The sequence below is a fragment of the Choloepus didactylus genome, chromosome 24, assembly GCF_015220235.1.
Source record: "Choloepus didactylus isolate mChoDid1 chromosome 24, mChoDid1.pri, whole genome shotgun sequence".
In the NCBI taxonomy this organism is placed as follows: Eukaryota; Metazoa; Chordata; class Mammalia; order Pilosa; family Megalonychidae; genus Choloepus; species Choloepus didactylus.
Window position 1 is genome coordinate 1,092,231 of NC_051330.1, and position 23,812 is coordinate 1,116,042.

Genomic DNA, 23,812 nt, shown 5'->3' on the forward strand with positions numbered 1-23,812 from the left:
CCATATGGTGCCTCCACCCTGCCTCATGGCCAACGACTCACTGCTCAGCAGGAACAGTGCTCCTGGGTTTACCAGAATCGGCACTTCCCACAGAGCCCGCTGGGAGATAATCCAGGCAACATTATAAATGACAGATCTGAATTTTACAGTGAAAGGCAAAATCATTATTTGTTAGGAAAGTAAATAAGCTCTATTGTTTTTAGTTGGAAACTCACGTGAATCATTCCATTACAAAATTCAGTACTGATTATTCTTTACTGTGCTATTGATCATTCCTTTTATCTTAGAAAATGGTTTTTAATTTTGAAGCCAATAAAATTCCTTGGAGTCTAGCACATCACTCGCCCCTGCTGGCCATCCTTAAATGCCTTGAACAACAAGGACTACTTCTGAATGTTTTTTAATATTATTTCTCCATATAATTTATGTCACCTTTTACTGGAAAATAAAAAATTCCTTCCTGTTTGGGATGTTAAAACTACACTATTTCAATCTGGCCTATTACTTTATCTGGTATTATCTTTTAAAAAATAAATCAAGTCATTGACCTAGGTATTAAATTTGAGAACAGGTAATTATGTAAGTGATAGGTAAAGAGAGAAACGGCATGAGAGATAAACAATTCTTGAAGCCCATCCCACTCATTCATTAATCGCCAAACTCAAGTTGAAGTGAATGCCCTAAACTTTAGTGGAAAGACAGATCAAAACTGTCCCTATCTTAATTAAAGCCTAGATGAAAAAACTGTGCAGAAGAAACTTAACAATTCATTTTTTCTGGCACCTCAGATTGAAAAAAAATTGGCTCATAGAGCACAATTTTATTCAAATAGTTTGACAGTCTATGGGGATAAACGAACATGGTATAATAAAGAGCCTGGTGCTGACAGCCTGTGTTTTTGCCCCAGTCCTGCCGTTCAGCTCTGTTTCCTGACCCCCTTTCCCCATCTGTAACACGGAAGGGAAGGGGTGGGACTGAGGTATCTGAGCTGCCTTCCCACTGTCAAATTGTAAATTCTGGTACTTTGCAGTTGTGAGGCAGATGATGCACCTGGTTACTGACACAGCCAAGTTGAACAACCCAGCCCACTGAATATATTCAAGTTTCTTTTGTAATGGGACCCTTTCCACTACATATATTTAATAAACCAAATGTTGCCACAGAAACATGAACCTGCCCAACATGTTTTATGTCCACACAATCCCTACACTGCTGAAAGGAAAGGGCCAGCGGCTGTTTTCTTCTTGGTGCTGACAACTTTGATTATGAAAGGACAGTGTGAGGCTCACGTTATAAAGAGAAAGTGAAAAGGGGGTCAGTGGAACTAACATGCAATTCTGAACAGTTATTCATTAGAAAAAAATTCATTAGAAAAAAATTAATTGTATGCAAGTACAAGTGAAATTGAAATCTGTACATCAAATAAAAATATTTAATTATCAAAAAAAAGATGCATAGAACAATACCCGGCAGGTAGTAAGCTCTAGAAAATGCGAGCCTGCCCTGCCTTTCCACCCCAAGCGGGGAGCAGCTGCCTCAGGCCCTCTCCCGGCCCCTCTTCTCCTGGACTGCAGGTGGACCAGTGCCAATTCTCGGGGCCCTTCATGCCCTCCCACACTAGAACTCGGAACCCCCAACTTCTCGGGGGTTCTGGGTCTCCTGGGGCTGGCCCTGAGGACCAGAGTGCCAAGGGAGTTTCTCAGCTGCTGATTTTACTGCCCTCCTCTCTGAATCAGTTCTTGTCCTCTCCCCAGCAGGGTGAAGTTCATCTCCTTTTGGACAAGAAACCGGTCCTGCTGCCACTATGCATTATCCTCAATGCCAAGTCCAGTAATCATGCAGTGAAGAAATCCGACGACACGTTGTTTGGGTTGCCAAAATCAACATCACCAATAACAGATGGACATTGCATGTCTCTAGATGCAATACCCTGAGAAGGACACACGACCATCTACGCAGCACTCAGGCCTAAAATGTGTAACTTCAATCTCATGGTAAGGGAACATCAGACAAACAGAAAACAAGTAATTTTCTATTAAAAAAAAGTTCCAAATTAATGGAGGCTAAAAAGACATGAGAATTCTCTTTTTTAGAAATATCTGTACCTAGACTGGATCCTGTGCTAGAGGGATTAAAAAAAAAAAAAATGTAAACTGACAAGATTGAAATAGTATATAATCAGTTGATAAAATAATTGATCAATATAAATTTATGAAGTTCATAACTGTACTGTAGTTGTAAGAGAATACACCCTGAAGCAATTAGGGGTAAAGGGCCGTGTGCGAATGGTTCAGGGGTAAAATATTGACAACAGGGAGTTTGGATGAAGAATATACAGGAGTTCCTTGTCCAACTTCTAAATTTACAACATTTAAGTTTGAACTTAAATTTGAATTAAAAAAAAAAAAAGCCAGACTCTCACAATTTCAGATAATTGATCAGCTCCTACTTTGGAAATTCTGCTATTTTCTGCAGAATGCCCCAATCTCAGGCTTTCATTTAAATGACAAGAATTATTCAGGACAAAACAACGGAGTCCCTCAAAGGAGCTGGTAACTATGCTTTTCAACTGTGGATCTGTAAATTCATTTAATTTCCTCAAAATCAAATCCTACATATGAAGGAGTTAACGTTAAATGGGAATGTCCATCCTCTCTCTAACCATTTCCTGTTCAAAGCATCCAATCAAGACTTCATTGGGTTTTGTAGCTTTTCTGATTTGATACTCCACGGGACGAGGGAAATTGAAAGTTGTACGCATTTGTGATGATTGGGTTCATGTGTCAACTTGGCTAGGTGGCACTGGCCTGACGATTGCTGTGAGGCTATTTGAGGCTGGTAAATAATCCAGCGAGCTGGTTTGTCGGATCATCAGTCAATTGACTGCAGCTGACTGATGACTCATCAAGGGGCGTGCTTCCACAGTGAGAGAATGCAATTGGCTGGATTTGGTCCAGGTGATCAGTTGGAGGCTTATAAGCCGGACGGTTAGAGAACCTTCACTTCTTCTTCAGCTGCTCAGTGAAGCATTTCCTGGGGAGCTCATCGAAGTTGCCAGTTCATTTCCTGAGGAGTTCGTCAAAGTTGTCGGTTCGTTTCCCGAGGAGTTCGTCGGACGTCTTCCTTGGAGTTGACAGCTTGTTGACGGCTCTGCAGAATTTGGACTCGTGCGCTCCCGCAGTTGCGTGAGTCACTTTTACAATTTGATAATCAGAGACACCTCTCATTGATTCTGTTTCCAAGGAGAACCCTAACTAATACAACTTGGTACCGGAAGTGGTTCTTGAGAAACGGAATCTTAAAATGGGCTTTTACAATTTGTTTTCTACTCTGATTAGATTCAGAGGCACTAATGACTCTATTTCCAATAATCAAGAGGGTACTAAGAGTCCATGGCAGGAGTTGGCAAAGGAAATAAGCAAAATAGCACCATTTGATTCTCCTAATTGTGCTCTAGTATGAAGCAAGGCTCTGGGTGACAGTGTTTTCGACACGTTCACGGAGTTTCGCAGTATTAAGAAGTATAATGATGTTGGCTGGCTGCTCTTAGATACTTTGGATACAGTTGTAAGAGAAAGGGATGAGCTAAAGGCTTCAAATTCAAAACTTGAACGCCGTATGACAGATGTAAAGGGTTCCATTTGTGCCCTGAAAGAAAATCTTATTTCCTGTGCCCGCAGATTGGAGGTTTCTGAAAATCAGACGCAGTCTCTTATTGTGCGAGTAGCACATTTACAGCGTAAACTAAAATCTCAACCTCTCAGGGTGTCTGCTGTTAAAGTAAAGGCATTGATTGGAAAAGAATGGGATCCAGAAACTTGGGATGGGGACATATGGATTGATAATAATGACAGTGAGGACATTGGAACCCTGGATTCTGCTGGGTCATTGTTAGATTTACCTGTAGAGGGCTGTCCTGGGGAAACAGCTTCTCTGCCTCCAGTCTGCCCTAAGGAGCCTGCCACCCAACCCCCACCTAAGGAGATTACCCCTTCAGTGCCTGCTAATCTTGTAATCACCTCCCCTGAGGAAGCAGCCCTCACTCTTTTGTCTGGAGAGATTAATCCTGTTTTAAGAGATGAAAATGCAACAGTGTCCTGAGGTGAATGGCTTGAGAGATAATTCTAACTCTTTTCATGACCCACCCCCACCACCAGTTTTTGCTTCAAGACCTATAACTAGGCTCAAGTCCCAACAAGCCCCAAAGGGTGAGGTAGAAAGTGTGACCCATGAGGAAGTACCCTATACTCCAAAAGAACTGTATGAGTTTTCCAACTTATACAGACAGAAACCAGGGGAATATGTGTGGGAATGGATATTGAGAGTGTGGGATAATGGTGGAAGGAATATAAGGTTGGATCAGGCTGAATTCACTGATATGGGCCCACTAAACAGAGATTCTGCATTCAATGTTGTAGCTCAAGGGATTAGAAAGGGTGTTAACAGTTTGTTTGGGTGGCTGGCTGACACATGGATCAAAAGGTGGCTGGCATTACCAGAGGTTGAAATGCCAGAACTGCCCTGGTACAATGTGGAGGAGGGGATTCAAAGGCTTAGAGAGATTGGAATGTTAGAGTGGATTTATCATGGAAGACCTGCTCACACAGCCCTGGAATGTCCAGAGGACACACCTTTTACCAGGACTGTGAGGAATAAATTTGTGAGACTAGCTCCATCATCCCTGAAGAGCTCTGTAGTCGCCCTTCTCTGTAGGTCAGATATTACTGTAGGAACTGCTGTCACTGAACTGGAATCCTGAAACACAATGGGGATAATCGGGTCCCGAGTCAGCAGAAGCCAAGTGGCTGCAGTTAATCGCCACAGACAAGGTGGGCATGGCTACCATAATGGAAAACAGGCTCAAAGCAGCAATCAAAATAATATGACTCGCAGAGACTTATGGCGTTGGCTAGTGGATCATGGAGTACCAAGTAGTAAAATAGATGGGCAATCGACTAAATTCTTGTTTGAACTATATAAGCAGAATTCTAGGCCATGTGAACAAAAATCTCCCTTGAATTACAAAAACAAGAGAGTCACGGCCCCTTAATCAATTCCCAGACTTGAGACAGTTTACAGATCCAGAGCCCCTTGAATGAAAGGAAGGCCGGGTACCCTTGGAGAAGGACCCTGTCACACTGCCAAAAATTTATACTGTTACTCTTCCTCCCAGCCTTCCCCAGGGGGACCTATGGCCTTTTACCAGGGTGACTGTGCATTAGGGAAAAGGAAATGATCAGATATTTTGTGGATTATTAGACACTGGGTCAGAAGTGACATTAATCCCTGGAGACCCAAAACGTCACTCTGGTCCACCAGTCAGAGTTGGGGCTTATGGAGGTCAGATGATTGATGGAGTTTTAGCCCAGGTCCGTCTCACAGTGGGTCCAGTGGGTCCCCGGACCCATTCTGTGGTTATTTCCCCAGTGCCAGAATGCATAATTGGAATAGACATACTCAGCAACTGGCAGAATCCTCACATTGGTTCCCTGACTCCTGGAGTGAGGGCTATTATGGTGGGAAAGGCCAAGTGGAAGCCACTAGAGCTGCCCCTGCCTAGCAAAGTAGTGAACCAGAAGCAATACCGGATTCCTGGAGGGATTGCAGAGATTAATGCCACTCTTAAGGACCTGAAGGATGCAGGGGTGGTGATTCCGACCACATCCCCATTCGACTCTCCTATTTGGCCTGTGCAGAAAACAGATGGGTCCTGGAGGATGACAGTGGATTATCATAAGCTTAACCAGGTGGTGACTCCAATTGCAGCTGCTGTCCCAGATGTGGTATCATTGCTTGAGCAAATCAACACATCCCCTGGTACCTGGTATGCAGCTATTGATCTGGCAAATGCTTTTTTCTCTATTGCTGTCAGCAAGGACCACCAGAAACAGGTTGCATTCAGCTGGTAAGGCCAGTAGTTTACATTCACTGTGCTACCTCAGGGTTATATCAACTCTCCAGCCCTATGTCATAATATTGTCCACAGGGATCTTGATCATTTCTCCCTCCCACAAGACATCACACTGGTCCATTATATTGATGATATCATGTTGATTGGACCTAGTGAGCAAGAAGTAGCAACTACTCTAGATTTGTTGTTAAGGTATTTGCGTGACAGAGGATGGGAGATAAATCCAACAAAAATACAAGGCCCTTCCACCTCAGTAAAACTTCTAGGTGTCCAGTGGTGTGGGGCCTGTCGAGATATTCCTTCTAAGGTGAAGGATAAGCTGCTGCATCTGGCCCCTCCTACAACCAAAAAAGAGGCACAATGCTTAGTTGGCCTCTTTGGGTTTTGGAGACAACATATTCCTCATTTAGGTGTGCTGCTCCGGCCCATTTACCGAGTGACTAGAAAAGCTTCTAGTTTTGAGTGGGGACCGGAGCAAGATGAGGCTCTGCAACAGGTCCAGGCTGCTGTGCAAGCTGCTCTGCCGCTTGGACCATATGATCCAGCTGATCCAATGGTGCTGGAAGTGTCAGTGGCAAATAGAGATGCTATTTGGAGCCTTTCGCAGGCGCCTATAGGAGAATCACAACGCAGGCCCTTAGGATTTTGGAGTAAAGCTTTACCATCCTCTGCAGATAACTACTCTCCATTTGAGAAACAACTGTTGGCCTGCTACTGGGCCTTAGTAGAGACAGAACGCTTAACCATGGGCCACCAAGTTACCGTGAGACCTGAGTTACCTATCATGAGCTGGGTGTTGTCTGCCCCACCAAGCCATAAAGTTGGGTGTGCACAGCAGCACTCCATCATAAAATGGAAATGGTATATACGAGATAGAGCTCGAGCAGGTCCTGAAGGTACAAGGAAGTTACATGAGGAAGTGGCCCAAATGCCCATGGCCCCCACTCCTTCCACCTTACCTTCCCTTTCCCAGCCCACAGCTATGGCATCTTGGGGAGTTCCTTACAGTCAGTTGCCTGAGGAAGAGAAGACTCGGGCCTGGTTTACACATGGTTCTGCACGATATGCAGGCACCACCGAAAGTGGACAGCTACAGCACTGCAGCCCCTTTCTGGGATGTCCCTGAAGGACAGTGGTGAGGGGAAATCCTCCCAGTGGGCAGAACTTCGAGCAGTGCACCTGGTTGTTCACTTTGCTTGGAAGGAGAACTGGCCAGAGTTGCGTCTGTATACTGATTCCTGGGCTGTTGCTAATGGTTTGGCTGGATGGTCAGGGACTTGGAAGGAACATGATTGGAAGATTGGTGACAAAGAAGTCTGGGGAAGGGGTATGTGGATAGACCTTTCTGAGTGGGCAAAAAACATGAAGATATTTGTGTCCCATGTGAATGCTCACCAGAGGGTGACTTCAGCAGAAGAAGGTTTTAATAACCAAGTGGATAAAATGACCTGTTTGGTGGATACCAATCAGCCTCTTTCCCCAGCAACTCCTGTCATTGCCCAATGGGCTCATGAACAAAGTGGTCATGGTGGTAGGGACGGAGGTTATGCATGGGCTCAGCAACATGGACTTCCACTCACCAAGGCTGACCTGGCCACAGCCACTGCTGAGTGCCCAATCTGCCAGCAGCAGAGACCCACACTCAGTCCCCGATATGGCACCATTCCTTGGGGTGATCAGCCTACCTGGTGGCAGGTTGATTACATCGGACCACTTCCATCATGGAAGGGGCAGCGATTTGTTCTTACTGGAATAGACACATACTCCGGATATGGGTTTGCCTTCCCTGCACGACATGCTTCTGCCAAAACTACGATCCGTGGACTTACAGAATGCCTCATCCACCGTCATGGTATTCCACACAGCATTGCTTCGGACCAAGGAACCCACTTCACAGCAAATGAAGTGAGGGGATGGGCACATGCTCATGGAATTCTGTGGTCTTACCATGTTCCCCATCATCCAGAAGCAGCTGGGTTGATAGAACGGTGGAATGGCCTGTTGAAGACTCAATTACGGCGCCAACTAGGTGGCAATACCTTGCAGGGCTGGGGCAGTGTTCTCCAGGGGGCTGTGTATGCTCTGAATCAGCGTCCACTCTATGGTGCTGTTTCTCCCATAGCCAGGATTCATGGGTCCAGGAATCAAGGGGTGGAAACAGGAGTGGCACCACTCACTATCACTCCTAGTGATCCACTAGGGAAATTTTTGCTTCCTGTCCCTGCAAGTTTAAGCTCTGCTGGTCTACAAGTCTTGGTTCCAAAAGGAGGAGTGCTTCCACCAGAAAACACAATAATCCCATTGAACTGGAAGTTAAGACTGCCACCTGGCCACTTTGGGCTTCTTATGCCTCTGAATCAACAGGTAAGGAAGGGGATTACTGTACTGGCTGGGGTGATTGATCCTGACTATCAAGGGGAAATAGCACTGCAACTACACAGTGGAAGTAAAGAAGAGTTTTCCTGGAATACAGGAGATCCCCTAGGGCGTCTCTTAGTACTACCATGCCCCGTGATTCAAGTCAATGGAAAACTGCAACAACCCAATCCAGGCAGGACTACCAATGGCCAAGAAACTTCAGGAATGAAGGTTTGGGTCACCCCACCAGGCAAAGAACCACGGCCAGCTGAAGTGCTTGCTGAGGGTAAAGGGAACATGGAATGGGTAGTGGAAGAAGGTCATGATAAATATGAACTACGGCCACGTGACCAGTTACAGAAACGAGGACTATGATGGCATGAATATTTCCTCCTTGTTTTGTTAAGAGAATGTTTATATTTGTCTGTAAAGAAAATATTTTTGCTTTCTTCTCTGTCTTACCCCTTATCATAAGGCATAAGCTGTAATGTTCATTTTGAAGGTATGGTTTTAGGTGATGTGTACAACTGCCAAGTTGACAAGGGGTGGACTGTGATGGTTGGGTTCATGTGTCAACTTGGCTAGGTGGCACTGGCCTGATGATTGCTGTGAGGATATTTGAGGCTGGTTAATAAACCAACGGGCTGGTTTGTCGGATCATCAGTCAATTGACTGCAGCTGACTGATGACTCATCAAGGGGCGTGATTCCACAGTGAGAGAATGCAATTGGCTGGATTTGGTCCAGGTGATCAGTTGGAGGCTTATAAGCCTGACGGTTAGAGAACCTTCACTTCTTCTTCAGCTGCTCAGTGAAGCATTTCCTGGGGAGCTTGTCGAGTTGCCAGTTCGTTTCTTGAGGAGTTCGTCAACGTTGTCGGTTCGTTTCCTGACGAGTTCGTCAAAGTTGTCGGTTCGTTTCCCGAGGAGTTCATCAGACATCTTCCTTGGAGTTGACAGCTTGTTGACGGCTCTGCAGAATTTGGACTCGTGTGCTCCCGCAGTTGCGTGAGTCACTTTTACAATTTGATAATCAGAGACACCTCTCATTGATTCTGTTTCCAAGGAGAACCCTAACTAATACAGCATTCCTGATGATGGTCAGTGTCCTGCCTGAAATATGACTGTTCATTAAGTCATTTTCATAGAGTGGGAGAGACAGTAAGAGAATAGGAATCCCTGGCTTGGTTCTGGGCTCTGACTCCATGCCCGTCAGATAACCTGAAGGTTGATTTGGGCCCTCAGGGTCCTGATGACAAGAAGAGGGGCTGTGAACAGCCACCACAAGGGTTTACTTGTGGAAACTGACATTGTAATTCTAAAGTTTATGTGGCAATACAAAGGACCTAGAAATCTAAAGCAATCCTAAGGAATACTGCTGGAAGATTTACACTACCAGATATTAAGACTTATGGTAAGCTACCATAATTAATGTGATATTGGAGCAAGGATAGGTAAATAGACCAAAGGAAGAGAACAGCCCAGAAAGGGACCCCATACACATACGGCCATATGATGAACAACACAGACACAACTACGATTAGGGGGGAAAGCTAGTTTTTCTATAAACGATGCTGCTGGGTCAATTTGACATCTATATGGGAAAAAAATGTATTGATCCCTACCTCACACCATAAATGAAAGTGAACCAAAATGGAACATAGAGCTAAATGGAAAACCTAAAACTATAAAACTTATAGAAGAAAACAGAAAAATCTTAGTGACCTTGGGTCTGGCAAAAAAATTAAGTATGACACAAAAAGTATGAACTATAAAAGAAAAAATTGATAAACTGGACTTCATCAAAATTAAAACTTTAATTCTCCAAAAGACAGCGCTGTGGAAATGAAAAGGCAAGCCAAAGACTGGGAGAAAATATTTGCAAAAACATATCTGACAGGGATTTGTATCTATCATCAAAGAGCTTTCACAACTCAATAAGACAAACAATGTAATTTAAAATGGGCAAAAGATTTGAATGCCACTTCCCCAAAGTGGAGATCAAATAAACACATGAAAAGATGCTCAGCATCATTAATCTTTAGGGAAATGCAAATTAAAACTATAATGAGATCCAATTACACACACAATAGGATGGCTAAAATTAAAAAGATTTACCAGACTATTGGAGAAGATGCAGAGGAACAGGAAATCTAATTTACTGCTGATGGAGATATGGTACAACATTCTGATGATGTATTAAAATGTTAAACATTCACCTATCATATGACCCAGCCATTCTATTTCTATTATTCCTGAAGAAAAATGAAAGTAAATGTCCACACCAAGATTTGCACACAGATTTTCACAGCAGCTTTATTTGTAATAATAATCAAAATAGCCCCCAAACTGGAAACAACCCCAATCTCCACCAACAGGTGAATGGAAAAACAAAGTGTGGTGTTTCTATGCACTGGAATAATACTCATCAATAAAAAGGAATGAACTGTTAATAACATGCGACGACGTGGGTAAATCGCAAAATGATTATGCTAAAAGAAGCAATTGCAAAAGAGCACACACTGTATAATTCCATTTGTATAAAATTCCAGAAAAAGCAAAATAATCTATGGTGATGGAAACAGAGGAAGCTTCTGGAGGTAACAGATGCCGCCAGAAGATGATGGTAATCATGATTTTGATTGTGCTGATTTCTCAAGCCAAATTATCCATTTTAAACATATGCAATTTATGATGCCAATTACACCTCCATAAAACTGCTAAAAAAAAAAAGTTCCCCAAGTGGTGGGGCTACCACAAGGGCCTACCCCAGATTGTGAGTTCCCTTGGAGCCTGGGTCACGCAGGGGGCTGGAGTGACTTGGGGGCCCCAAGTAGAGGCTCAGACACCTTTGTAAATGATGTCCTGGGGTCACGAACGCCAAGTAGATGTGATGACAGTGATTGGGGGGTGGGGGGGCTTGCAAGGAGGGCTGACCTCATTTCCTTATGTTACCCCAAGGCATGGCGCTTGTCCTTCAAACATGCTGAGCCCCTTCCCGTCTGCAGCCCCCAGGATCTTCCTGTGGCTGCGATCTCCTGATTATTCCGGTCTTAGCCTGAATGAGCACCATGTCTAATTTGTTCTCCCCCTCCCTCTGTCCCATATTCACTTTCTCTCTCTCCCTATTTCATTTTCTTCACTGCATGTATCACAACCACAAATTCTTATTCATTTAGTTATTTCCTTTCTCCCTCCCCCAGGCTGTTGGCACCTTACCTGATCCCTTTATCGGCGTGTAGCCATCCCACAGATGCCTTAAGTTTTGGTTGATAAGTTACAGCTTCCCCCTGACAATGACTGCAATGGTGGTAGGGAGGGCAAAAGCCCTTTTACCTTATGGGGCTGAACTCGGGGGTGCAGTTTATGTTGACAGCTCCCTGTGGGGTCATGAGATCACACTTCTGCTTAGCTTCTTCCCCTGCCCTGTCCTGCTTCCCTCACTCCTCTCTCCTGAGAGCACAAACCCAATAAATGATTTGAAGAATCCCAATCTTAGGCTCTGCTTCTAGGGAACCTGACCTGTAACACCCTATTAGCTTCATAAACCCTACCTTGTTCACTCCCCTAGAACAAAATTCCCCTCTCAGGCTCAGCTCATGACCCCCACCCCACTCCACTTCGTGAATGTTGGTGCGAGGAGGGGATCTCTTCACTTCCCAAGCACAGTGCCTGAGTGGAGGTGGATAAATGCACTGAGTGAATGCAAAGGAGCACCCAGGGTCAGTTTGAAAGTGCAGCTGCCAACATCCCTGCTGCCCTGGGCTGGAGGCATTATGAGTCACAAGCGGTGGACAGGGGCTGAGTGGCTCAGAGATGGGGCCAGGCCTGGGGCAGCAGCTCAGCACCTCCAACACGTCTTCCAGGTGAGGCCCAACACGCCGTGAAGACTCTCAAGGAAGGGTCCCCTGGGAAGACACAGGTCTGGTTCCACCCCGTGTCCTCCGTGGGCTTCCAGAGATTACCTCCCTAAAGTAGCTCTACGGGCTGGGACCCTCCAGCCCGTGCCCAGCTCTGTAAGAGGAATACACACGCATGGACTCAACGAGGCCAGAACAGAGGGGACCCTGCCCCAGCTCTCCCTTTTCACCCTCCATGGGGAAAAGAGGGATTTAAAAAAGCAACCCATAGCCCACTTTCTCACACAACAGAATCAGTACTTGATAAGGGGGTGGGGGTGTGTTTGTCATTCTCTGGACTTCAGCTTCCTTTGAAAGCAGTCCACTTGGGACAAAGGTCATGTCTGTTCTGTGCAACCCCTGTGACCTGGGGACTTAAGCATAGGTCCATGCCCATACACATGCCCCCGGATGACACTGAGCACAACGGACTGGGATCTGTGCAGTCAGCTGTGTTCCTGGCAGTGCTAGAAGCATCTTGAGGGCCAGCACTGGCTGGGCTGGGACCCACTGTCCAGACCAAGGTCTGGCACAGAGCAGGGGCCAGGGCAAAGTTGTTGACTGGCTGGACGATGAGGGCACTTGGTCTTGGCTCTGCTAGGCATCCCACCAGATCCTTTCCAGAAGCCAGATCCAATCCTGGCTTCAACAGGCCCCTTGAATGAAATCTAAAGGTCTGAGACTTCCACGTGGTGCCCTGGCCCACCCCGTCAGCAGTCTCTTCTGCTGGCCCCAACCGAGTGCCCTAGACCAATCCGACCCCCGAGCCCTTCCTCCCATCGAGCACAGGCAAGCCTGGCCCCGGCGTTTCACTCTGTCTGGAGGACCCCGCCCCAACCCGCCTGGCAAATTCCTGCTCCTCTCGGGTCCTGGGGGGGTGGGTGGCCCTCCAGTGACCCTCTGCCCGTGCGAGGGCTGGGGAGGGGCGGGACGGGGAGTCGGCCTGCACCCAGCGGCCACTCACCGGCCTCCGGTCTCCCCTCCGCCCCCAGCAGCGCCCCTGGCTCGCCTCAGCATCCAGGACAGCGGGGATCCCCAGGCGCGGGCGCGCCGCTCCGAGCCCCCTGCGGCCCCCGCGCGCCGCCACCCTGGAGGCCTTCGGGGGGCAGCTCACGGGCCACGCCGGCCGCCTGTGGGAGCGCCTGCGGCGCTTCTGGGCCGACCACTGCTCGCGGCGCTTCTCGCCACGGCGGCCGCCGCTGCGCCGCATCTCGTCCCTGTCCACCTTCTACCTGCTGGACCACCGCACGCGCCAGGCCGAGCTGGGGCTCAGCTACGGGGCGCCGCGCACGCGCCTCAGCGACCACGCCTTCGTCTTCCGCGGCGGCCGCTGGGCGCTCGAGGGGCCCCCGGGCGGGGCGGGCTGGAGGGCGCAGGTGCAGCGCGGCAAGGGCCAGGTGCTGCTGGAGGAGAACAACTACCTGAAGCTGCAGCAGGAGCTGCTCATGGACATGCTCACGGAGGCCACGGCGCGCATGCGCCTGCTGGAGAAGAAGCTCGACGCGCAGGACAGCCCCGCGCCCGCCGCGCGCGCCTGGCAGAGGAAGCTGCGCACGCGCGAGGGCGCCGGCGGCGTGCTCATGCTCGAGCCGCGCGCTCTGGAGTCGCGGTGACGCAATAAAGCTGCGTGCTGCGCGTGCGCACTCGCTCCTTGCGCGCTGCCGCTCGGCCGCCCTCTGCGCCTCTCCCCGGGCCCGGGGGAGAGGTGCGCGCGCGGGGACGCGGAGGTGGGAGCCAGGCCCGAGACCGGTCGTTCAGGGCCGAGGAGCCGAGGGCGCGGGCCGGGAGGCGGAGAGGCGCTGGGCGCCCAGGGGCTGCAGGGTGCGGGGCGCGTGGGGGGCGATGCGCCGGGCAGGGGTTCCCCGGGCCTGGAGGCGCGGGGCGGGCCTGTCGTACCTCCCAGGAGTCTGTCCGCCCACCCCAGAACAGCCCTTCAAAACCTGGAGTTCCGCCTCCACCCTGTGGCTGTGGGGCTTTTAGGCAAGTCGCTGCTCTGTTTCGGGCCTCCTTTTTCTCCATAGGATAAGTCTGCCCGCTCCAGGGTGCAGACGAGCATTTTGCAGGGGGAATCCGGTGCTCAGTCAGGTTTCGTTCGAGCCACTTTATATATATATATACATAACGTTAGTTGCAGATATTTAAAAATGAGATGTCACTCAAAAATCCAATTTTTCTGTTTCTCCTGGAAAATCGCAAGATTCAGCTCTTGTGGACCTTCATTCTGCCTAGCAGCTGTTGGCTGGAGCTGAGTCCTGGCTGTCACTTCCTAGCTGGCTTCACTACTTCCCTGCTGCAGGTGTCTAATTTGGATCCCCATGGAGATCAGTGTTCTCTCTGGGGGCTTGCCCCCCCACAACACACATGTGCAAGCTATTTTATAAGGTGTTACTGAACAGAGTCTGTTGTACTTGTGAATGATGTGGATGCAGAGCAAAGTGGGGACACTGGTCTCTACAATATGCAAACTTCTACCTGGGGTATAGACAGGTCACTTCAGAATCCAAGGTGACATAAACCCTTCCGTAGGACTTAGGTTCTTTACCCCAGCACCAGGTGAAGCTGAGAGAGAATGTGGGTGTCCTGCAGCAGCCTGACTTGCTTTCAGGAACTGACCAGGAATTACTAACCCACAACTTTATACAAAAATATGACCATGTTATATGAATCAGCAGAGCAACTCTAAACATGTCTTTAGACAGTAAACTTAAAAATGATACTTCTTTAGGGCAGTGCTTTTTTGTAGTTTAACAATTCTGTATTTATATTAGTATGGACTAAGTAAAAATATTAAACGTAGTTATAATAGTCGTGAAATAAAATTTCCTTTTAAAATAATTAAAATGTAATTAAGGCCACTGGATTGTATATTAAAAAAATGGTTAAAATGGCCAATGTCATGTTATATATCTAAGGTACTATAATAAAAATAAGAATAGTCTTAGTTAACCAACCTCTATTGTAAGCCTTAACATTGGGTAGAGTGCAATACTATTGATCGATCAATAAGAGAGAGGGGTTGTGGGTATGGGATGTTTGGGGTCTTCTTTTTTTTTCTTTTTTTCTTGAGTGATGTGTGTGTTCTAAAAATGATCATGGTGATGAATACACAAATATGTGATGATACTATAAACCATTGATTGTACTTTGGAAGGATTGTATGGTGTGTGATTATATCTCAATAAAATTACATTAAAAACAAGAATAACAGTAAAAAAAGTTGATTTACATAAAAACATGAAGTACCAATTGTAGGTCTTATGGGGAAATAGCAAAAATCATAAAGGTGATCCAAGCATGCCTAAGGTTGACGGAATATTGCTTTGGCCAAACTACTGGAAAACAAATAGTCCTTGGGCAGAGATCAGTATCTGCCCTGCTACACCGGTGGCAGGTGGGCAGGAAACCCCACGGCCCACTGTGTGCCCTGCTTAGTCGATAAAGTACCCAGATTAAATAGGGCAGAATAATATTTTGAGTATCTGACTTTGCAGCCAAGCTCCCCCCCCCCCCCCCAGGGGAAGGACATGACAGAGCAGGGACAAAGGACTTTCTGTGGCTTTCACCTACTATCAAAACACTCAGGAATAGAGTTTTGCAAAATATGACTTTAGGCTTGAAGAAGGAGGTCAAAAAGGCTGTGGATATGTCTACAGCAAGAGGAGAGAGAAAGGGAAATAAGAGGGAAATAGTTGGTTTCCTGTCTTGGAAAAAACATGCCATCTTCACCCACATCCCCTTCCTGCTACTGCGTCATTTTCCTGCTTCCCTTTAGAACTAACCCCCCGATGTTGCTTATACTGTCTCAAACTCCTTCCCTCCTGTTTGCTCTTAAACCCATTCAAGTTAGGATTTCTCACCCTCAGCTGCCACCAACCTGTTCTCGTCAAGGCACCACTGAACTCCCCTTTGTCAGGTGCGTGGGCTGGTTCTCAGCCTCCTCCCACTCGGCCCAGCAAAAGCCGTGCGTTCGTTTGATCCCTTCTCATCCATGAAAGTCTTCTCTCCCTTGGCTTCCCGGCACCACACTATCCTGATTTCCCTCCTACTTAAAAATTGCTCCTTCTTAGTGTCTTGCTGATTTCACTCTCACTTCCTTCAGGGCTCTGTTTAAATGTCACCTGTTCAGTGAGATTTTCCCTAATTACCTTATTTAAAATAGCCTTTCTTCCCTCCAGCCCCCAAACAAGCCAGCACAACTTATTCTCCTCCTCCTTTATTTTTCTCTACCTTCTACTACTGTTTGACATGCTGTGTATCTTATCTATTTGTTGTCTTTCTTTCTCCATTACAGTGTAAGCTCCATAAGGGCAGAAATTTTTGTTGTTCTCTGCTGAATCTCAGTATAGCATAGTGCTTACCACTAACTTGACTCCAAACGTCTCCAGAATGAAAAAAGGCCCACAAGAGACAGGTATCTCAATCCTGCTCTTCAGGAAGAACCCAGGGGAACAGACAGTGTTTGACTTTTGGCATTGTCATAGATTTCTGCGCCCCTAGGAGGCAGGAACAGCTTAGCAGACATTTTTGGAATTTCTGGTTGACTCTGAAAAGCCCACCTCTGATTTTAGCTGTTGCTATGGTAGATGGTTCTGTGTACACTGTCAGGGGCTCACTTCAAGAGTCTGTTGAGTTTCTCTGCTTCTCTATGTCAGGACTTTCTCCTAAGCTTCAGGAGCTCGCACAGCCTGAAGGCACAGCCTAGGAGTGTGGGGGAGTTGAAGCTTCTGGGGCAACCTTCCAGCAGTAGGGGATGGGAGCCGTGGCTACCCGGCCCACCTCCTGTCCTCAAACAGCCCATCCGGAGGTGCCTGGGACACGTTCTTCAGAGGGGCCCCGGGGAGATCTCGCTTCGGTTGCCTGTATTGGTAACCAGCCCAACAACACACTGTTGAATCCTCCTCCCACCCTCTGTCACTTGCCCGCCTCCTTCTTCCCTGTTTCTTGGAATCATCTACCAAATAACCTGCCTGCACCCGAGTCCTGGGCTCAGTCCCTGCTTTTCGGGGGACTCAGCAAAGGCAGTTAGTATTGGAAGTGGCACTAGAAGACAGACCTTTGGGACAGGTATCTGGAAATAGATCATGTACGTCAGAATGCAACAAAGAGCTTGCTACTGTTGGGAAGCCGGGTGGTGATAACCTGCAGTGTCCTAAAATGTAAAACCCTTACCTGTGGTAGATTGAAAGAGATGGGAGTGGCAGAGCAAGTGTGGTGTATGCGGTGGCTTTGGCTCTTGAGAATGAAAGGTTCAGGTCAGCCCCTCTCAACTCAGGACATGCCGTAATTCAAAAAGTCCCAAGGCCCCTCACTTCCTGCAGCCAGGAGGCAAATGTGCCTGAAAACCAGGCCCAAGATTTCATCCGCGGGGCAGTAGAGTTACAAAGGGGACTCTCTATCTTCAACAGTTTTCCTACCCTAGCGTCGGGACTCTTGAAGGACGGGGACTGAGGCCTGCTAGGGGCATGTCTGGGTGGATGTACCCAAGGACCTGGAGCTCCTGGCCCTCGCAGCCAGCAGAAGTTCCTCCTTCCCCTTGACAGAGCACAGCCTCGCCTGGCCGGGAGACAATGCCAAGTTCTCCCCTGAGGTGCGTGTCTTACAAGACGATGCTGACCCTCCTGAAAATCTACCTTGTCCCATTGCTCCCAGACCAATACCCAGGATCAGGTCTCAGCAAAGCCCCAGCGGTGAAGTCCAGTCTCTCTTCTAGCTTAGTCACCCAAAAAGCTGCGAACCTGTCAAAAAGCAGAAACTGGAACACGTGTGGAACTGGGTCTTGAGGGTACGAGACCTGGGGTCCTGGAGAGACCGGGTAAGACGGCTTATTGATAGGGGAGCACCTCCCGTGGCTCCTGCCAGGGACACCTGGAGCGTGTCCGTCTGTGGCGCTGGAGGATGCCCGGAAGGCAGGACGCAGTGGGAGCTACAGCTAATGAAGTGGAAAGGCCAGGGCTGCCCTGGCAGAGTTCTGCGTTTTTTCAATTTTTGTTATGGAAACATGTATTTAACACAGGTGTTCCCAGTGTAACCACCTAAAGTTGTGTGCAGTTCAGTGCTGTTAATCACATTCACAGTGCTGTGCTACACTCACCATCACCCATTGCCAAAACTTTTCATCACCCCAAACAGAAGCTCGGCGCCAATTAAGCATTAACTCCCGGTTCCCCACCTTATCCCCAGGCCCTGGAACCTGCAATCCACCTCCCGTCCGTGAGTTTGCATGTTCTAGATATCCCACAGCAGTGAGATCACACAGTGTCCATCCCTTCATGCCTGGCTCATTTCACTCAACATGGTGTCTTCAAGTTCATCGTGTTGTCTCTCGGGTCAGAACTTCATTTCTTTTTATGACTGAATAATATTCCATTGTGTGACTATACCACATTTTGTTTATCCTTTCACCTGGGTTGCAGCCATCTTTTGGCAATTGTGAATAACGTTGCTATGAATATTGTACAAAAATCTCTTTAAGTCCTGTTTTCAGTTCTCTAGGGTAGAGACCTGGAAGTGAAATCGCAGGGTCATATGGTGACACCATATTTAACTTTTTGAGGAACTGCCAAATTGGCTTTGGCAGGAGCTGTACCATTTTACATTCCCACCAGCAATGTACAAGGGTTCCTATCTACCCACATCCTCTCCTACACTTCTTTTCTTTTCTTTTTTTAATAATATCTGCACTGAATAGGTGTGAAGTGGTACCTCATTGTGGGTTTGATTTGAATTCCCTGATGGCTAATGATGCTGGGTATCTTTTCATGTGCTTATTGACCACGTGCATGTGGACAAGTTTTGAGGGTGGGATCTGAAGGCTCAAGGAAGCGGAATGTTCTAGTGGATTTATTACGTGAGGCCAGAGGAGTCACCACTTGACCCAGTTCTCCAGGAGCCGTTCCAGTTCTGGAGGCTGAAGTCCAAACCCAAGGTTCCATCTGGAACCATCCTGTGTGAGAAGGGATGGCCACAGGGCCCTCAGGGAACACTGGCAGGACCCAAAGACCCAGAAATGCCTATTTGGTCCCCAGGGACGGGGCCAACAAGGAGGCCCTTGGAGGTGGATGGGCTCTGGGACTCAGAGAGAAGGAGCCGCTAAGGCCAGGGCTGGAGAAGCCCCACTCAGGCCGTTCCTGGAGCCACAGAGAAGGAGCTTTTCCACCACCACTGGTGGTCTGCTTCCCGAAGGGTGTCCAACCCGGCCCTAAACAGCCAGGGCTGACGGAAGGGAAGTGGGTCCCGTGGGCCCCGTGCTCTCCACAGGGGCTGTGGGTGGCTGCAGAGTCTCCCAGCTGCAGCGTGTCCTGGGGACTACAGCAGCAGTTCAAAAGGCTGCGGTGCACGCCAGCCCGGAGCAGCGGAGAGAGGGGGAGCAGCGGGCCTTGAGGCTTGACAGAGAGATGGCCGAAGCCCATTCGGCGGCCAGATGGCCAGGGAGAGTGGGCAGCGGGCACTGAGGAGGGCCAGCCCATGTCCCGGAAAGGGAAAGGCAGTTGGGACGGGGGTATGGGGGCTGGGATTTGCAAGACTCGAGCAGACCTCTGAAGACACTTCAGACATATACCAGGCAGTCACAATGGATGGATGCTATTTGGCTCTTGATATAAACAAGCCATAAAACAACACGAACAACAACAAAAACAATCCAGAAGAATCTGGGAGTGCTCGCTTCAGCAGCACAAATACTAAAATGGGAACGATACAGAGAGGATTAGCATGGCCCCCGCACAAGGATGACATGCAGATTCATGAAGCGTTCCGTATTTTTTTCTTTAAAGGCATATTTCACACCAGATCAGCACCACAGACAGGTGCTTGCATGATGTATTCCCAAGGGATGACACTGGCACAGAGAGTTGACAACAGAAAGGTACATGGGGAAAATCTACACATTGCATAGCAGGGCCCTATCTGCGACTCTATAAAAGTTTCACTCACTAAGTTAATCCGTCAGAAACTTAAACCCTCCAGAGATCTCCTGTGTCAGCTAAGTCCCCAAACCCAGAGGCAACAGCCTCTTCAAGAACATCAACTAGATGTGTCCCCTTTGCTCAAAAGGTGACACCCCTTTCCAACAGGAAAGGTTAGGGTGGTCACTGCCTCAACATCCCTGAAGGTCGGGAAAGAAATTAAACTAGAGGAAAGGGCAGCAACAGAGGGAATTTAACAAAGGATTATGATTACTGAATCTTTATGTAATTTTCTTTTTCTTAGTTGCTAGAGTATTAGAATAGTTAGAAGGAAAGAACTGAAATGGTGGAGCTGTAACTCACGGCATCCTCTGAAATTTGTTCTACAGCTACTTGTTACATTGTAATTTGAAAGCTATACCTTTTTGTATATATGTTATACTTCACAACAAGGAAATAACTGGAACTATGGTACTGTAACTCATAATAACTTGGAAATTTCCTATGTATCTACCTGTTAAGTTATACTTTGAAAGATATTACCTTTTTGTATATATGTTATATTTCATAATAAGGAAATAACTGAAACTGTGGAATTGTAGCTTGTAATATTCTTTAAAATTTGCTATTTGTTAAATTGCACTTGGAAAGCTATCGCTTTCATGAATATATGTCATATTCTACAATAAAAATATGATAAAGAATCAGGGAAAGATGAAAATGGACAGAATATTTAATTTTATTACACTATTGTCAAATTTTTGTAGGTGCAAAATATTAACGTTATTTTTTAAATTCCTTATCTTTTAGAGATACCTACTGAAATATTTACAGATAACATGATATGATGTGATAGAGATAGGAAGCAGATTACTGGTTATCAGGGCAGGAGGGAGGGGCGAGGGGAATGGGGAGTCAGCGTTTAATGGGTGCAGAGTTCCCGGTCAGGGCGCTGGTTTGAAGCTGTGTGTGCAGACCTAGTGTGGGAGGGACCTTCTGGTTACGTTTATTTCAACTGAGACGTGACCCAGCCCATTCAAGGTGGATCTTAATCCTTTTATTGGAGTCCTTTATGAGGATAAAAGACAGAAAAAGCCAAGAGAGCTCAGTGAAAAAGCCCCGGAGAAGCTGAGAGAAGCCACTGAAGCCAGAAGCTGGAAGCAACAGAACCCAGGAGAGAAGGACCAGCAGACGCCGGCCATGCGCCTTCCCACGCGACAGAGGCGCCCCGGACGCCAGCGGCCTGTCCTCGGAGTCCAGGTATCCCCCGTTGATTCCTTAATTGGGACATTTTCATGGCCTCAGAACTGTAAACTGTAAGTTAACAAATCTCTATTGTAAAAGCCAATCCGTTTCTGGAATACTGCATTCTGGAAACGTTAGCCAACCAAAACAGGAGTGATGGAAAGGTTTGGGTAATGGGTGGTGGTGACGGGAGCACAACATCGTGAATGTAATTAAGCCACTGAATTGTATGCTTGAATGGGTTAAAATGGGAAATTTTATGTTATATATTTTACCACAATTTTTAAAAAATGATATGACATCTAGAATTAATTTCCTAATAGTGTAGGATGTGGGTTGGGGCAATGGGTGAGGATGCAGAGGGAAAATGTTTGGCCACAGTTGTTAATTGTAGAAGCTGGGTGATGGGTGCATAAGGGTTCATTATTTTTCTCTTTAATTTTGAATATGTTGGCATTTTCCATAATAATTTCTTTTCAAAAAGAAGCCTGAATTTTTCTTATAAGCTTTAAAGAGATTGAATTAGTATTTCAAAATCTTCCCACAAAGAAAATACCAAAGCCAGATGGCTTCACAGCCCAGCTCCACCGAACCGTCAAGGAACAGATCATTCCAAGCAGAAAAGAACAAACTCTCCCAGAGAACAGAAAAGGAGAGAGCATTCCTGAACTCATGGCTAGTCTGACCTTGACAGCAAAGCCAGGAAAGGATGATCTGAAAGAGAAAACCACAGGCCAATCTTACCGGAAAGATAAACGCGATTAAATTAGAAGTAGCAAAAAGGTAAATACAAAAAGCCTTACAAATTATTAGCAAACCAAATTCAACAGTGTATTAAAATGACAATTTGCCATGGACCAAGCAAATTGAGATTATCCCAGGAATATAAAGGCGAATTAATGTTAGAAAATCTATAAATATAATACCTAAAGAGATTAAAGGACAAAAACCATATGATAGTCTCAAAAGATACAGGAAAAAACCTTGGATAAAATTCAACATCCACCCAAGAGAAAAACTCTCAGTAAAACAAATATAGAAAGGAATATCCAACTCGATAGATGATATACTCCAAGAACTTCCGGTATTATCTCACCCTTTTTCGTGGAATATTAACTGCAAACATTTAAAGCACACAAGCTGATGAGTTTTGACTTCTTATCTACCCATGAAAACACCACCATCATCAAGATAATGGGCAAATTCATCACCTACAAAATTTTCTTTGTGCCCCTTCGTAATCCTTTCCTTCCATCCCTTGAGTTTTATATAAATGGGATAAAACAGTATGTATTTGTTTTTTTGCATGTGTGTTGTTTTTCAAAACCTAGTTTGTTTTACTCTGCATAATTATTTCAAGATTCATCCTGTTTTATTGCTGAGTAGTACTGTTGTGTGGAAATGCCACAGTTTGTTTTCCCTTTCACCTACTGATGGAAATTTGGGTTGTCTTCCCCATTTTAGGCTACTATGGACTCTCAGCTTCAAGTCTTTGTGTGAGCATAGGTTTTCGTTTCTCTTGGGGGTGGTAACTCTATGTTTAATCTTCTGAGGCACTGAGACACTATTTTGCAATGTAGCTGCCCCCATTTTACATTCCCAACAGCAACGCACGAGGGTTCCAATTTCTCCACGTCCTCGTTAACACTTGCCATTTTCCTGTTTTTGATGTAACCATAGTGGGAAGGACCTTAAAAATCATCCGTGCCCCTTCAGGCTCTGCTTATTGAGATGGCAGAGAAATCAATCCAACGTCTGTATTGATTAAACTTTAAAAAATGTGTGCATGTTTATATATTTCCAAGGACAAGAGTATAAAGCATGGGACACCCTGCGCCTTCCTCCCCCTCTAAATAAATGTGTATATTAATTTTTATTTATCCTCCCATTGTTTCTCCTGGAAAACGTAAGTGGAACATACATGGATATACGTCCTCCCTTTCTTGGGCAGAGGATAGCAGGCTGTAAAATCTGCAAGGCGCCTTGCTCTCTTCGCGTGCGGGTGAATGCCGGGGCTTTGACACAGCAGCAGCTCGTGCAGGATATTCTCTTTCTTTTCTGTAGCTGCACTGGAGGATCCTATGGGGCGGGCGTCCGATACTCTATTCCATTATGTCGCTGATGATTGGATTGTTTTCCCCTCTTTTGCTAATACGACTAATGCTGCAACAAAAAGCCTGTGGCTTAGTAGCTTGGCTAGTTAGTGTTTGGGATAGATTCCGGGAAGTGGCATTGTTCGGTCAAAGGGTAAAGGCTAATGTAATGTTATCCAGGATCACATATTGCAATTAATTGTCATTGTCACTTTTAGTTATTTATCTACTTGTTTTTTTATTTTTTCATTAGGGAAGTTGTGGGTTTACGGAACAATCACGTATCAAATACAGGATTCCCATATCCCACCTTATTCACACCTTGCATGGGTGTTACTGGTACGTTTGTTACAATCAATGAAAGCACATTTTTATAATTGTGCTGTTAACTACAGTCTTTGGTT

General features: G+C 46.5%; 1 protein-coding gene and 1 non-coding gene across 2 annotated transcripts; both read left to right on the forward strand.

The window, feature by feature from the left end:
- Window positions 1-12,083: 12,083 nt before the first annotated feature.
- Window positions 12,084-13,779, forward strand: CBY3 (chibby family member 3). The gene is made up of 3 exons (XM_037817470.1): window positions 12,084-12,133; window positions 12,226-12,283; window positions 13,159-13,779. The coding sequence occupies exons 1-3, from the start codon at window positions 12,084-12,086 to the stop codon at window positions 13,777-13,779; spliced, it is 729 nt and encodes a 242-aa protein (XP_037673398.1).
- A 6,042-nt stretch (window positions 13,780-19,821) lies between these two features.
- On the forward strand, window positions 19,822-19,928 carry LOC119520143. Its single transcript, XR_005214136.1, has one exon. It is a non-coding gene; the product is annotated as a U6 spliceosomal RNA (small nuclear RNA).
- The last annotated feature ends 3,884 nt before the right edge of the window (window positions 19,929-23,812 follow it).